The sequence below is a fragment of the Electrophorus electricus genome, chromosome 9 (genome assembly GCF_041902795.1).
Source record: "Electrophorus electricus isolate QZ-2024a chromosome 9, ASM4190279v1, whole genome shotgun sequence".
NCBI lineage: Eukaryota > Metazoa > Chordata > Actinopteri > Gymnotiformes > Gymnotidae > Electrophorus > Electrophorus electricus.
Window position 1 is genome coordinate 15,181,147 of NC_137505.1, and position 16,215 is coordinate 15,197,361.

The 16,215-nt window shown below is 42.3% G+C and overlaps 1 protein-coding gene across 2 annotated transcripts in view; it reads right to left on the minus strand.

The window, feature by feature from the left end:
- Window positions 1-2,775: 2,775 nt before the first annotated feature.
- The window catches only part of arhgap15 (Rho GTPase activating protein 15), a 31,471-nt gene continuing 18,031 nt past the window's right edge, over window positions 2,776-16,215 (minus strand). For both annotated transcript variants that reach the window (XM_081720752.1, XM_027016922.3), the window contains 5 exons: window positions 15,791-15,889; window positions 15,608-15,685; window positions 15,131-15,265; window positions 9,243-9,348; window positions 2,776-3,567 (listed from right to left, as the gene is read on the minus strand). In XM_081720752.1, the coding sequence (XP_081576878.1) occupies window positions 3,384-3,567; window positions 9,243-9,348; window positions 15,131-15,265; window positions 15,608-15,685; window positions 15,791-15,889 (602 nt within the window). In that variant the 3' untranslated portion in view covers window positions 2,776-3,383. The remainder of the gene's footprint in view (window positions 3,568-9,242; window positions 9,349-15,130; window positions 15,266-15,607; window positions 15,686-15,790; window positions 15,890-16,215) is intronic.

Here is a 16,215-nt window from a genome sequence, read left to right on the forward strand (position 1 = left end):
AAGAAAAGATTTCCCAATCAGTGGGTAAAAATGTGTTTATCTCGGTCATGCCCTTTTCTACCTTTAGTGGGGCACGGGATTAAGGGTTTGATTTAAATTGTTCCTCTTTTCCTCCTACAGACACTAAACAAGTTGACTGTGGTTAATAACAAAGCAAAGACAGCCTGAAGTTAGACAGAAAGGTGTTGATGGGGGGGGGGGAGGGGTGCATTTTAAACTGGATTATCAACACGAAACAGTGGCATTAATTTCACGCCCCAGCAGTGAGCCCCGTTCTGTTGGGCTGTTATTCTCAACCTGAAAGAGAAAATTTAAGGAATGAAAAATACCTTTTGTGTGTGTGTGTGGTGGAGGTGGTCTCCTCTGAAATAAAGACTGTTGAGGCTAGATTATGCATGAAATGGGCTGTTTCGTTAGCAGTGGCTTTGTTTTTCAAAATTCCCATTTTTCTGTTTTGACGGTTCTTTTTTGGATGCTAAGGTGCTGCTTTATGTATGATCATACAGATAAGGCATTAAGTACAACAGAAGACAACGGCACAGATATGATATGGCGGCACTTTGCATTGTGTCTTAGCAGAGGTGGTACAGGTGCTGAGGAGCTGAGGGCTGTTTGCTTCGTTTAACCATGCCAGCATTCCTGATGTAAAAACAAGATGCAGGGCGAATGCTGTCCTCGTGTGACTCAGTCATGTGTTGTCAATATGCTGCCATGTTCTGTTGGAGCCCAGTTTCCTTTTTAATGGGCCCTGGTGGTTAGAGCATGGAGGGAGGTTCACAGGGCCACTGCATTGTTATGCTTTCATTTACTTTTGGGGACTTTTTCATTTAGCACTCTTTCTAGGGTCTACAAAGACTGTTGGTTCCATGATCTACTGCCAAGAGAGATGGGGGGGGGGGGGGGGTAAATGACTGTGTGTGTGTGTGTGTGTGTGTGTGTGTGTGTGTGTGTGTGTGTGTGTGTGTGTGTGTGTGTGTGTATGAGACCATGAGAGAGGAGGGGGTTTCTGAAGCACATTGGCCTCCATTTATTACATGAAATCATTGGACGTGGAACATGTTGGCTTGCACAGGGAAAATGTGAAGGCCAGAGTCTCCATGTGTGCTACATACACCCAGCCCTCTGACAGCAGAGCCCCGCCCTCTGACCAGAGCCTCCCACCCCACTCCTCCCACTTGGAGCACACCGCCATCTGATTGACTGTGCTTTTTCTCTTCAGTATGCCTCCCTCCCGGTTATTCTTATATTAATTGATTAATTATTATTATTTTGTAAACCACTTAGGAAAGGAGGGTCATTGTAGCTGTCACCTTTTTTCACAGGTCAGTGAAATTTGGAAGAAAAAAAACCACCACCAGTGAAATTTGAAGCAATATTTGAATTGTATTTTATTTATTTATTTATTTATTAGTTTGTTCATCTGTTCCTTTATTTATTTTCACCTATTTAATGTACTTATTCAGTTTCTAGGTTCTGTTCCTGATTCTCATATCTGCTCCTAATGAAGCATGGTGGTCGAGAATTGTCACTGACCAGAGAAACCTCATATAATCAAAACATTTGAAAAGAGGAGAAACTGGGGGGGGGGGGGTATTTTGTCAGCACTTGCAGATTACGATATCCAAGAACCAGGATTTGAGCCAAAATAACTTGAATGAATGCATAATAATATTCTCCGTGATCTGTGCTTCAAAACACTGAGTACTTTCTGGAGTACCTGTGGGAACTGCAGGAGAACCATAATTTTTTCCAGCCATTGTTCTGTTATTAACTTAGAGAGTTACAGGCAGTATATTACAGTAAAAGCATGGAGTGAATGCCACTGATTCTGGAGTGATACCATAGACTTATCTCAGTTACATCAAAGCAATATCTCGAAGGGGAAAACCTTTTTTGAGATGTTTGTCTTAGCATGAATGTCTTTGCCATAGCATTCTACCATTGCCCCAGCCCCACGTAAACGTAAACAGAATGTAGATTCTTCGTGTCCCTCCTGAGAATAACATGATTGGCCACAAGGTATTGGCTGCTCTCTGCCAAGCCTGAGAAATCCCAGCCCTGCCTTTGTGCTGATGGAAACGTAGCTGTGGGAGTCTCCGTGGCCTGCTGCACTCCGCGCAGCCAGAGAGAAGTGAGCAGCTGCCTGCAAGGGCACTGGGAGAGACAGCTAATTTCTCCCTTTTTTATTTCCATCATGGCTTTTACAAAACTCTTTTGCAACCCCCTAAACCCCCCCCCCCCCCCCCCCCAATATCTGGTTTGTCTCACCCGCCCCTTCCCCTCCACACCCTTTCATCATTATCGTTCGCAGTGCCAAAATCTAAGGCGTCCGATTTAGAGCGATGGCTCTTTGCGTAATTACAGACTCTCTTTCTGTTTCTCTTCCTCTCTTATCTCTGGGCTGGAATGGAGAGAAGAAACGCGCACACGTTCCTACGCAGACTGGAGGCCTGGCTTGCGGAATCGGAGGGAACTAGCAGTTTGATCAGACGCCGGTGTGATAGCGGCGTGTCCAGCACTGTGCAGCCTGAAGCGCAGTGGCAGGACAGTTTGCGGGGCCATACGGTCCACTGAGAGGAAGGGAGCACATAGAATCACATGAAGAACCTGTCCGCTTTTGACTCAGTCACTCTGACAGGTTTTTAGGAACGGTGCATGGTAGGTCAAATGTTGTTGGCCTCAGCTTTTGCCTGTTCAAAATGTAAATGTCATGGTTATTCATCACGAGTATCTTAAAGTAAGGAGACAAGTTTTAATACATTACTAACAAAAACACCATTTTAACCTTTTTTTATTTACATCACAAGAGTACAGAACATTTTTTAAACTAATAGAACAGCGACAATATAGCAGTGCAATATATAGTTACAAGAATCTGGTGAAACAGGGGAATCTAGAAATCCTGTGTGAATGAGCATTGTTTGGTATTTTCTTAAAGGACTTTTCTGCTTATGGCTACAGAAAACATGGAGATGTTACAGAACTCAAAAAGGATTCATTTCAATTGATGAACAGAGCTTTCTTTGCGGTTTCACAAATTCATGTTTATTTATTCCAGATGTTTTATGTTTACTGACATACCAGTTCTTACTTTGTGGTATGTACACTTTCCACTTAAGACGTGTGATGCTTGGCAGTTAATTTGAAATATAATCCACTCACATTGATACTGGCAGATGGAGACTGAACTAGACATGCTCATTAGCAGTGTTTCTCCTTTGGCCTTTTCTACAGGCTGAAGCCTGCACATATATGATTCTAGAATAGGAAGTGCATTTGCTTGGATAGGTGATGCTGTCCCTCGCAATCTTCTGTTTCTGTGCTCTTACTTAAGGTTTGTGTGCAGACTCCCCTCACTGATGTGATTTAATTGAAGCACTTTGCTACTTGGCTTCTGGCCCAAAGATCTCCAGACACTCGATGAGCATAAACTCCACAATTTGGTTCTGGTACACCATGTTAACTGCCATGTTCCCTGTGTCCAGCTCTGGCCACAGCAGGGTCGGACCGAAAACAATGCTGACACCTTGGCTGGACATGAGGTTCTGCCGTGACTTCGATAAAACTCTGCAAAGAGAAAACAAGAGGGCGAGGAACATTTTTTAAAAAATTTCATTTCAGAGGGAGGCATTGTTCAGTAACCGCTTACTTTACTACATGTTGTTGAGCCGTACTTTTTTCTTTTTTCCATAAATATATCGGTTTGCTTCGACAATAGTGTAATGCGATTACTTGATAGTGCTGAAGTGTTATTGGTTTCTCCATTCATTTGCTAATGTGCAGCATATCCTGTCATAAAATCCGCCCAGGGCATCTGGGATGGCCAGAGGACAGGGTGTATGTGAGGACTTCATCTCGGCCGTTTGGAGGCATCTGAGGGGGCTTTTAGTGGGATCTCTGCAAGCTGAGGTTTGGCCGTGGTGGGGAGACGATCAATATCGGGTAGTGGAGAACTCTTAGGAGGAGCCAGGATGGAGCTCTCAGCCTCTGTTATGGGCTAAAGCCTGGAAACGGACGGAGGGATTGTGGCGTGGGGCTGCAGTCCAAGTTGTCAGTGGGATCATGACTAAGAGCTCTGAGGTGGGACAGAGCTTTAACATTCAGAAAGATGTTTCTCATGGCTCTAAAAGGTTCTGATTTTAACCACGGCTGTTTAGCACTCTATTATACTCATGCGTAGTTCACATGTTGGCATACTGCGAAAGTGCTGTCTCTGTGTTAGTCTCTACTACAAGTCTCTGAAAGCCAAAACGTGACACCGTGATGCAGTTTTCCTTGTCGTGGAGTTAGCTCTGATTTGTGATCTACTCTCAGTGATGGGGCTTGCCACGTTTCAGTGTGTGTGTGTGTTCGAGCACTGTGGGGACCTATTTACAGGAGCGACATACCCGGTAACCCCGGCCCTCCAAATTCCCAGCTTAATGTGTATAATTAACCTCGGCCATTTTGCTTATACTGTACATCACAGTCAGACAGGCGGCCTGCCACCAGCATTTTAACCTAATTAGCAGACTGTGATGTAAGGATCTGTGCTGCCATTGCTAATGGTTCGCTAATGATCTTAAAGAGAGAGAGAGGCTTCATTTCCGAAGTGATTTTTTAAATCGTTAAATATGAAGCCTTTCCCGCCTATTCATGTAGCAATTTTTTTATAATTATTTCATTGCAGTATCTCCTATACCACTCTGCAATTTGTAATCAATTTTTTTTTTGGTCATATGGTAATAAACTTTGAAATAGTTTATTATTATTGAATGTCTCTTGAAATAATTACATTTAATTTAAAAGGTGAAGAACCACACAACCATGAGATTGTGTATCGTAATATAAAAGACAAAAGGCTTCAAGTCATTACCTTATTTGAACTCTCATATATGCACATTTGCAAATATCTGAAAATGTGTGCTTTTGCTCACTTAGCATGGGCCCATTTATAGCAAAATACACCCACTGGACCATGGCAGGTCACGGCGTGCGCTGAGAACAAGCTCTGGGCTAGGCAGTGCCAGTGGGCAGCCAGTCTGAGGACTCCCGCGCCATGCTTGGCCGAATCCGACCAACCCCCGATATCCCGAACGTAAGCCGGCCTGCGCCATTCAGGTTGCCAATGTTTATTAATTAGCATCTCGTTTGTGAGCGAGGCTCGACAGGAAGCAGAGGATGGGGCACAATCTCCCCACCCACCCCCTGCCTAGGAGGCTACTGCTAATTGGGTCAGCTTCGTTGCTCCTAGAGGAGGGGACACATAACAAATTGCGATGGGATGGGGCACTGGAGGAGGCATTGCTCCAAGGTTTAAACTGTGTCTTTTTCACCACATTATTAGCAAATGGCCTCAACTGAGAAAAGACCAGCCAGAATCAGTGTGTACTTTCTCCACTTTTACATTTCTACAATTGTTTCATTTGCATCAATAATGGTGGATTTAGAACACTGATCTTATCTTTTTGCATATAAAAAATTGATTTCATCTCTCTCACACACACACATATATATATGATTATCAGAATGACCTAATCACCTAGACGAAATACAGAAGTGTGTGAAGGAAGGAGGAAATCGTGGCTTCTCCCGGTAGAGTCAGATATTTTCATTTCCATGACACTTTTATGTAAAGCAACTTGCAATTATGACTGAATACAACTTGAGGGTTAAAGGCCTTGCTCAGGGGCCCAACAGTGACAACCTGGTGGTCGGGCTTGAACTGGCAATCTTCTGATTACTAGTTAAGTACCTCAGCCGCTGAACTACCACACCGATAAAGCTTTTATGTGTATAAACATGTTCGAGGCAAAACTGTAACAACCAGCATGTGCCATGAGTAGATATCCACTGCTGATCTTTTTTGTAATACTCTGTTATTGCAGCTTTCATTATCCATGGAGTTTGGTTAGAAGTCCAGTCAGTTTTAGAACTAAATTATATGTTTAGCATCCAGCACTATCGAGTACTATCCAGCACTGTCCAGTACTATCCAGCACTGTCTTTGTGCAAAAGGTTTGATGGTCATCTCTTTGCTGATCAAATCAACTTTTGGATCAAGATTAAAATATGTTGCCGACAAATTAAAGATGGCATTGCTTGACGTTGTTTCTGAAGTAGACCTTAATGCCACTTTAGGGAAGGCATCAAAACGTGCATCTTCTGACAAATGTTATTATGTGGGCTGTTCATTCGCTGGCAGTTTTCCTTATCCATTTGAAACGCCAAACATAGATGAGAGGAGAACTTTTTATTTTGACTTTCCTGATCAGCTAACTCTCACCGCAGAGGTCGCTCCAGGTTTCTTTTCCACTCCGGAGCAAGAGGAACCTTGAATTACTGACAAAAAAGCCAAAACCTACCGTCTTTTAAATCACTTGCGGCAAATGGGAAATATGAGCGGTGGTGACAAAAACACCCACAAAGAGAGACGTAAATAGCATGGCTGAGCGAATGTAGGCTTGAGAAAGCTGGTTGCCTTGACCACATCATCACAATGCAAGTACACAACTCCTTTATTGAATACAGGCCCCATGGGCCAGAGGAAAAAGGAACATTGGTTCCACACGGGCACACCACGCATCCACAACAAAGGGCCCTCGACTTACGAGGCCCTGCACCACTCCTCAGCGGGTGGAGCCGAAGCGAAAATGAAGAGCGGAAGGTCAGAAGCATTGCTGGGGTGCACACAGCTTCAGGATACTTGTTGTGTTATCAGGAGCTTCCCCCACAATGCTAATGGGAAGCTGTTGCCATGGTAATATTTTGCTAATTTCTAACTGGCTTCCATAAGCTTTTATTAAGTATTAGAAGTTTTGAGCAACACATCCAAGCGCTCACCTTACCCATCTCTATAGACTACACTCTTGTTTTCTAGTTGCTGTTGTAAACAAACCCATTGCATTCAAGGGATTACAACTCAGGGGAAATTTCACATCCCTATTTGAGAGTTATGCTTTGAATGGTGACACACTGACTGAATCACTATGGTCAAAACATGCTTTTAGATTTTGTAAGACTAAAGTTTTCAAGCCAAAATAAAGTGCCTGTTGTGCCACACTTATTTTGGACAAGTACTTGGACCATCAGAGTAAAGTAAATCCTACTCCTTTTAAGATTTAGTATTAATGCTTGGAAACAATCATTAGATTGTCCCAAAGAACAATGGAAAGCAATGCGTACATCCCACTTAATCTGGTTTAACCACACATTCCTTGCGCTTACTCATGTGAGAGCCACTCCCCACACTGAGAGAAGGTGGGGGTAAAAAGAACATTGAGGAGAACAAACCTCCAGAAGAGAGAGAGAGCGTTGTGTAAGCTTGACCACATCAGTCAGCTGTAGTGTGGTCTCACAAGGCCCAGGCCTGCCCTCTGGAGTCACTGCACTGTGTCCCCCACTCTAGTGGTGGTACAGAGTGCCAGAAGAATACAGCTAAGGACAGGGCGCAGACTTGGTGGCACTGAAGGTATTTTCAGCACCACCACAGGTTCCACTAGTACAGCCTTTCAGGCCGCAAAAAATAAAAGTCAAGTGGATTATCGAAGGTCGCCATTCAAATAATTTATGGTAATGCTTTTTGCGTGTGCTTGTGTGTGACTAGTGGGATCTGGAATGTGGGTTGGATTACGTTGATTCTTGATGGTCTTACTGGACTGTTCGTTAGCAGGAGCACATTTTGACTGCAAATGTGATGGCTGACTGCATCTTGTACTCTGCACACTGTAGTTGGTCAGGGGACAAATTGTCATTTTGTCTCATTTGTGTATCATTTGATCACGAGTCATCACTATGTTCATTGGTGTGCATTTTTGGACAGATACACTCAAATGACAAACAATTAAAATCAGTATTTACTCGGTAGCATTCACAGATTGTGAATTTCTCTCAAGGCTACCACAGTTGTAAATGCCACTGTAGTTTGAGAGTGATTTTACCCAGTGATGAGGGAATGTGCAAAGAATGCATATGCATCACGTTTGTGACACACACACACACACACACGCACGCGCGCGCACACCATGTAAAGTGCCATTTACAGAGTACAAATTCATGCAGCGACCGTTCCTGTTGTATTCGAGCTGTCTGATTGGGGAGACCTGGCAAATATGACCAAACAGACTTCAGCACCAGAGCCAAAGGGCATGTTCCAGTGGGGGGAGGGGGTTGCTCATCAATCTGAGATGAGTCCTCTGGCCCTCCTGTGCAGGGTGGTAAATGTGCATAAGGGTAAAGTGGGATGGAACACCCCTCCTGGGAGATGGAGACTAGCCATATGGCCTACTGGCTGTGCCAGTTATGTTAGCATGGACAGGGACGCACGCATGTGCTGTTGTACAAAAGCCCTACCACTGAAAATCATGCGGAGTTTGTCTGCGCATGTTGCTTCAAATTTAGGTCTTCCATAATACTGAAGTGTATAAAATGGCATGCTTAAATGTATAGTTTGACCACTCATGATCTTGACTATTTGTTTTAGCAGTTTGATTGAACTGATCCTTTAAAGGGATGACTCAGGACAAACATCTGATTAATGGGAACGTTCCAATAATCTCAGATGTAGTTGATCAGCCAAGATGTGATTGGTTTTGTAATTTTGCTTAGTTTGTTGAGCTCTAGTGCTATGGGGCTAATGTATCTAAAAAGTTAATGACATCTTATGTCCACCAGTTAGCAACATGCGGAGTGCATGCTGAAATAATGAAATGACATCAATACAAACTTACAAAAATGCCATTGTTTGGCTATGTAATAGGATCTTTACATAAACTTAATTTTCATAAAAGACGAAAATATCCATTTCATATTTCAATTACATAAATGATATCTAATCAGAATTAATGTTTTGCAGGAATCCATGCCAGTTTTTCTCAACCACACCTCCTGCCTTGGTGTGGTGCAGGAGTAATACCAAATTACTTGTCATGAAAGAGAGAGCAATTATGGGCTCAAGATGGCTACAGAAAGCATACAGTGTAGTCAGAGGCTAACTCATGGGCTTCCCTTACTCGTTAGCTATGTGAGGCTTGTAACTCTGATGTAAAACTAAAGAAGCAAATCAGCAAACATGTCTTAGCTGATCCACTACCTTTAAGATAAGTGGAAGATTTGTGTGATTGTCTCAGACCATTCATTTTAATTTTAAAGTTAAACTGAGATGCACTAATGACATGTCAGAAGTTGCTACAAGATTGAACTTTAGTAAGGTACATTTTCACCTTAATTTGATAAACCTGCTTAGATTGAAATGTTGGGCAAACCTCTGCAAGTGATGGAAAAGCAGTTTCATGGTGTTATGGTTGGGTCTGGGGAGAAGATGGACCAATTTCTTCAGTACCTGTATCTTCTGTTTGTGTTCTTTAGTTTCTGTTGAGAAAGAGAAAGAGAAAGTTCATGAAATATAATTTACCTGGATTTCATCATCCATGTGAATCTTAAAAATTTAATAAATCCTGATTTCATTGTACTTTTTTAAAAAATTATCACAATAGAGATGAGGCATTTACATTTTCTATTGTCTGTGGGGGAAATGTGTATAATGTGTATAAAATCCTTGAAAGATGTTTTCCCTGTATTTTTACAGTATTCTAGATCATTGGTATAGTGGACTCTAACCTACTGTACTGGCTAGGATACATTCTGAGTAAATGACAGCACTTTTGTAAGTCACTCTGGATAAGAGTGTCTGCTAAATGCCATAAATGTAAATATTTATGCCGTATGGATTGGCACAGATATTAATTTGAATGAAAAACAGATTATAATAATCCCTTTTCTTGGTGGAGGCACCCTGTAGATCTTTTTGGGGCTATAGAGTCTGGTTAATGGCTCTTAAGAGTCCATTAAAAGCAACATGCATTGTAACATGAGCCCTAAATGTTCACCTTTTGACCCTGCTACTCCTGGCATGTCAGATGGCCAGTGACCTCATGAAAAACTCCCAAGAGAGGTCAACCTGTGTATTATCCACATTGCCCTGGACGAACGACAACTCTTTGACCTTTAGAGGGATTCTGAATCTGCCATACCATTTACTGTTATATTATACCGTGGGGGAATTATATAAATTTAAACTCCTCAAAGAGACTTGCACTGTAGCTTGGAGGATGTGGGTTAGTCAGTTGCATAGGTGAGCAAACAGTGTTGGAACTAATGAATATTATCAATAATAAGTGATATTAATATCCAATATCACTCCACATAAGTTTCAATCAGGGGATATTTGATCCCTAAACAGATGTCTGAGAGTAGCTTTTCCTTGATGAGAAGTACCACCTGTGTTTGCATGTGTATACAGGGACATGCAAAGCCAGCTATGGCCAGGTCCCATATCTGCAACTGTCTTCTAGCTCCAGAGCACTACAGCTAGGAAGTGTTTAAATGTGTTATACATACAGAATGGTCCAAATGGAAAGACATAGGGACTTTAATATTGCTAAGCAATCCACAACCTCTAACTGTTTAGCCAAAAAGCATCTCACAACTTTTTAAATGCACACGTGAAATTAAATACATGGACTAGTGGGGGAGGGGGAAGGTACCACAACAATATTCATTCATGCTGTTCGTAGCCTATACCACGTAAAGGAGCTGGCAGTAGCTATGCCCCCAGTCTACTGTACTGCCCAGGATGCCCCCTGGGCACTAATGGAGCAGATGTCTGCATGTATTCACCGGGCTGGCACAGCCATAGCTAGCAGATGCCCTTGTCAGATGCCAGGTCTGCCAATTGAGCACAGACAGGGAACTTGTTCTGGGATGGAGAGTGTGGGCTTGACCCATTGCTATAGGTGGTAGCAGCGAACCAGTTGGGTCTTGTAGTCTTTGTGTGCAAGAAGATAATGATGATGATCATGAAGCATACAAATAGGGCAGTAAATGGAGATTAGCTGAAATGAGGTTTGACAAAGCAATGGATTTTAAGATGTTATGAAGGATGCTGGAGTCCTTTTTCAAACCACTGTGCAGTCCAACCTTCTTCACCATTTTGTTGCCTTTATTTTTATCATCAATCTTTAACTCAAATTCTAATTCTTAAAAAAGAACGTAGATGATTCTACTGCTTTTAGCCAATCATTGAAGGCCCTTGACACTCTTTTGGCTTTGACAAGTGCATGGCAGAGGGCCTGTAAAATATTTAATCTAGCCATTATTGCTGGCATTATTGCTGTCATTAATTACTTTGCCTTTGGTGGCGAGCATATTGGAGATGATCCCTCGTTCTACATTCTGGACAGATGGTGCGGACAGTGTCATTAATATATAACAGGCTAAAAATGCCTGTATCTGAATTGACGTGTGCTGAATCACCATGCTAGCCATTAGGCTGTACAGTTAGGCCTAACAAACTTCTCTCGTGCTGACATTACGGGACGCTCAGCAGGTGCTGCACATGAGATATATTTGATCAGCACAGTTCACTCCATCATTGCCTTCAAAAGGTTGCAAAGTTGTTATTCTTAATTACGCTAAGCTATAAGGCTTTGCTGGATGGTGAATTCAGTCCTTTGAAAGTAATAGCAGTTGCTCTCTATCTCACTAAACATCCCTAATCTGACTGCATGGGATCTGCTTCATTGTTAATGAACTTGTTCAATTAGGAGAACAGTGAACAGCAAATGACTCTGTACATTTTATAGTATTTAGCTGATGCATTAATATACAAAACAACTTACAATTATGACCAAGTACAGCTTGAGCAATTGAGGGTTAAGAGGCCCAACAGGGATAACCTGGTATTGGTGGGGCTTAAACCAGCAACCTTCTGATTACTAGCCAAGTATCTTAACCCCTGAGCTACCACTGCTCCTGTAGTAGTGATGGGTGCATTAAACACACACATGTTCAGGTTGAAACAATGGCGACATAAAATCCAATTACAAACACTGAGACCGACTTTATTTAAATACGACTCATTCTGCAGCCCAAGCTTATGTTCAGTCTTTTGTCTTGTGACTTCCTTAAGCCCCATCAAGACAACTATTAGCACTCTGCAAATAGTCCTGCAGGTTATGATTAAGATTTTAAATGCATCCAAACTAAAAGCTGTGCTTTATGAATAACAAAGTCTAAGTGGATTGAGTGCTGTAATTTATTAAACATGAAAAACTTGATAAAATAGAGTCTTGGAAGCATTTTATGTGTTTGAAACTCCTACTGCATGCTAGCTTCGCATTCCAATGAAGCCATGCCAGGGAAATTAAGTGGGCTTCGTAGAAGGCACTGATTCGAAGACCAGAGGGTTCACGCCATGGCACAGAAAGCAGAAAATGCGCACCGTTGTCATGAACTGCGTGACGTACTGGCAGTGTGGAGTCGCTTGTTTCAGGAGTGCTGGGAGAGTATAGTTTGGAGTTGACAACGTTTTAACATTCAGCACACCCAGTGAGACTGTCTCACACTGGCAGTACGCGCGATTTCATCGTGGGGCCGTATGGAATCGTGCGTTGTGATATTTGGGCGAATATCTTGGTGCTAAAAAGGACCAAAAGGAACTTTTGGGAGCAGAACCAAACGCACACACACGTGTGTGCACATGCACGGACACGCACGTTGAGACAGATTCTCAGCGTGTCAGCTCAAAGAACAAAACCTCAATTTGTCAGCGAGTATGCCTTCAGTGGGAACAACAAGGCATGCTTGTCCTCGAGACAGGTGGTGGGACAGTGTCGCTAAGACACCAGGCAATATGAATAATAGATTTGGGCTGGCGTGAGCCAAGAACTGGTTCCTGCCATCCTTTGCACTCCAAACCATGCACAGAATGAGGGAATGGAAAATTAGGCCAACTGTCTACCTGAGCATTTGGGAAAAGCCCAATTGGTGGTCCACATCATGGTGAACGAATCATTACATAAATACTATGAAAGAAGACAAGAAATATTTCTTTAATTTTCAGTATTTAGGTCTTTGTATAATCAGAGAAAGCCTCGAGGGTCTGTTCTTAGGACATTAAAAAAACTATTAGAATAAGTAGGCAGAAATGCCTGGCCATCCTGCTTCAGAAGCAATGGGTTACTGGGCATCTCTCCTAATTGAACCAGACCTTGTCCAAAGAGTGTTTCCAAGGACCTTTAGTTAATGCCACCCATTGAAAGGGCACGCATGGCTTGGACCTAGCCAATGTTAATGTTGTGGTGCTGTCTGGCCAATGTCACTGCGAGAAACATCTGCACTCTAATAGATGACCGTGATCTACAAGGTGAACCTCGCTCAGTAATAAGTGTCACCAATGGAGTTTTAGTATAATTGAAAAACAAGTAAAAGAAGGTCGAAGTACGCATAATATTCCAGCTTGCCTGGTACACAAAAGTGGGGGTGTAATAAATCACAGTAAAATTGTTCTGAGCATAATAAAATGTGTTTTAATGCTGTAAAAAAAATGCTAACATGGCTACAGTGGGTGTGTAACACTACCTCTCACTGCATCCAGGAAACCCTGGATCTTGCATTCTTCGTATAGAGTCCAATACATCACATCAAGATTATATAAGTATTCTTCACTACTGTGATCTATTATCTACTAACAGTAGGAGTTGACAGCACCATCCCCCAACAGTCTACTTGTCTGCGTTATCTGCATTTCTCTCCACGACTGCTGTCTTCCTCTAGCCAGCTTCTCATTCCCACAGCCCCTCCAGAGCTCTCAGTAGTGAAGCTCATTTTTCATAAAACATGTTGCAGGTTGGGCTAATTACACCTCCTGCTATGAAGGGCCTCACACCATGGTAATTAGTTGACTAAATGCTATCTGTGAGTGATCAAGAGTCTCCACGTGTTAAGTGGACTGGAGCAGTGTGCAGCACGCCAGCCTACATGCAGAACAAGTAAATATTTCTTACCAAATTACCACATCACCTCGGGCTCCCTCCTATTCTGTCTCCTGCACTTTGCTGCTCAATAGGGAGATGCTTAAATGGGCTGCTCGCAACAAAGTCCCTAGGCTTTCTTTTTGAAGGGGGAAGTCATTTAAGGCTCAAGTAAGATCAGCTCTACCTACCAAATTATCAGATCAGCAAAAAGATTACATACATGCTAGCTATGGAATGTTGCTTTCTTACTTAAAATATTAAATATGAGTGTTTGACATGTTTGCCACATCCTCTACTCTCAGATCAGGGAATAAAGGAAGTGACAAATGCATCTCTTGGACATAGGAGTACTTTCAAATAATCCTATTAATATACATTAAAATTCAGGGCATCTACCAAGCTCCAAATGTGTGATACTAGCAAGCACCAATTAGCATTGTATAATTTGCATAATGATAATTGTTGGCTATTTTTTCAGTCATTGTTAGCAGCATTAGCTATTTTGACTGAACTGTTCCTTTAACAGAAAAAAAAAATATCCATTGTAAGAGGAAAAGTTGTTTGTGGGAAAGCTGAAATAAGAACATGCCATCTTATGTGGTGAAGTGCCCAGGAGAAACAGTATGGTGTCAGTTGGCCTGCTAATACGTGGCCAAGAGTTCAGTCTGCAGGGGTGGTGGTAGTAGTGGTGGGGGGGGTCCACGTGACATTAAAGCTGATCTGGTGACAGTTTCTGTCTGGACCGCAGGCCTTGGCTATGCCCTCTGGCCCAAGGAATTCCCCCACTCCCCAAACACAGAAGCAGTGCAAATTTTGGGAGAGCCACCTCACTGTCAAAGAGCGCCCCCTTTTGGCTGGAATGGATGTCAATTTGGCCATAAGGAGCAGATGGCCTGTACTCAGTGGATTACTGTGTTCAGTGGTAACCAGTACTCATAGTTTACTCAGGTGTAAGCCAGGCTTGTAAGTATAGGTAGAGGTTTCCACTTAATGTTGATATAGGACCAGTTCCATCTGTCTAAATTGCAACCATAGTCATTATCAGAATTGCCAAAACTGGTCTCGGATTAGAGTAACTTCCAGCAAGACCACCGGTCATTGTCTTTAGGTCTGTTGTAAGTTTATTTTAAATGTTCCTATGAACGAAGCTAGAGGTACGACAAATAAGCAATTCTAAATGTTTCAATATGCGTTTGTGATTTCAAGTAGAATGTTGAAATATGAGTATGTAGGGAAGGGCACAAGTAGAATAATTGCTCCCTTTATCTGGTGGCCAGGCCCATCAAGTGGGATATTCAGCATCTTAAAATGATGGAACTATGCAGTGCTGTACTTACTTATGGCTTCCACAAACTGGTCAAAAAAGCGAAAGGGAAACAGGGGCTCTGGCAGTTCACGGAAAAACATCTTTAGCGCTCCAGTGATGACATGGATGTCTTCCCATTGGCTGTCTCCCAAATTCAGCTCTTCCTCTGGGGAAAAAGACAACCAGAAGAAGGGGGCAGGGAAGAATCAGAACATCAGTCTTTTGATGTTTTGATAAGGAAATAAGAGAAGCCTAATCATTATGTCAGTGTGCTTTTTGTTCCTATAGCCTTAACATGCAACTTTTATTATGACCAATGAGAACTCAGAAACATTCCTTTTTTATATGTAACAAAAACATCTTTGATCATCATGAACTGTACTTGCCACAAAATATATTAAAAGTAGTATTTAACCAAGCCTTTGGCAGCCAGATACACTGCTTTGACTGGGAAGGACTATTTAATGTATGTGTTAAATTGATCTCAGAAGAAAATGTTCAGGGTTACCTTGGTCAACTATGAAACGTAGTTTCTGAACGGTGGCCAAGTTTCCGCTTACCCTGTATATGCCATCGACTTCCAGCCCTATTGAAACAGTGTAAGAGGACCAGGTCCTCGTGGTCAGCCTGGCACCCAGAAATTAAATAATAATTCCAACTCCTTTAAAACAATTGGCCAAAATCTGCAAACCTCGTTTTTCCACCTCCTTGATGCACATCTGGACAAATCTGGGCACTATGGTACCTTCGCGCTGACACAGGGTCACCATGTGACATCCGAAGACACGATCTGGAGACATGCTTTTAATATCAGCAGGGTATTTGTAGGGTATTTGTATGCATCTTCATGCTTTTTCATGAACTTCGCTTTGCTTCTTTTTTTTTTTTTTTTTAATGGACATTCAAGTTTTTTAATTTTTTTCCCTGGAACATAAAAACCTGCTTTCGTTCATCATGTATTCCCAGTATGGGTGATTTCATGAAACAATCAGCAGACGGTCAGAACCCGCGGTCCTGTGACACAGTTATATCAAACTGCGACTGTCAATATGGACTTACTCACAGTCTATTAACTCCCTCATCAGTCGGCGTTTGAACTAATATGGGGCCAGCTGA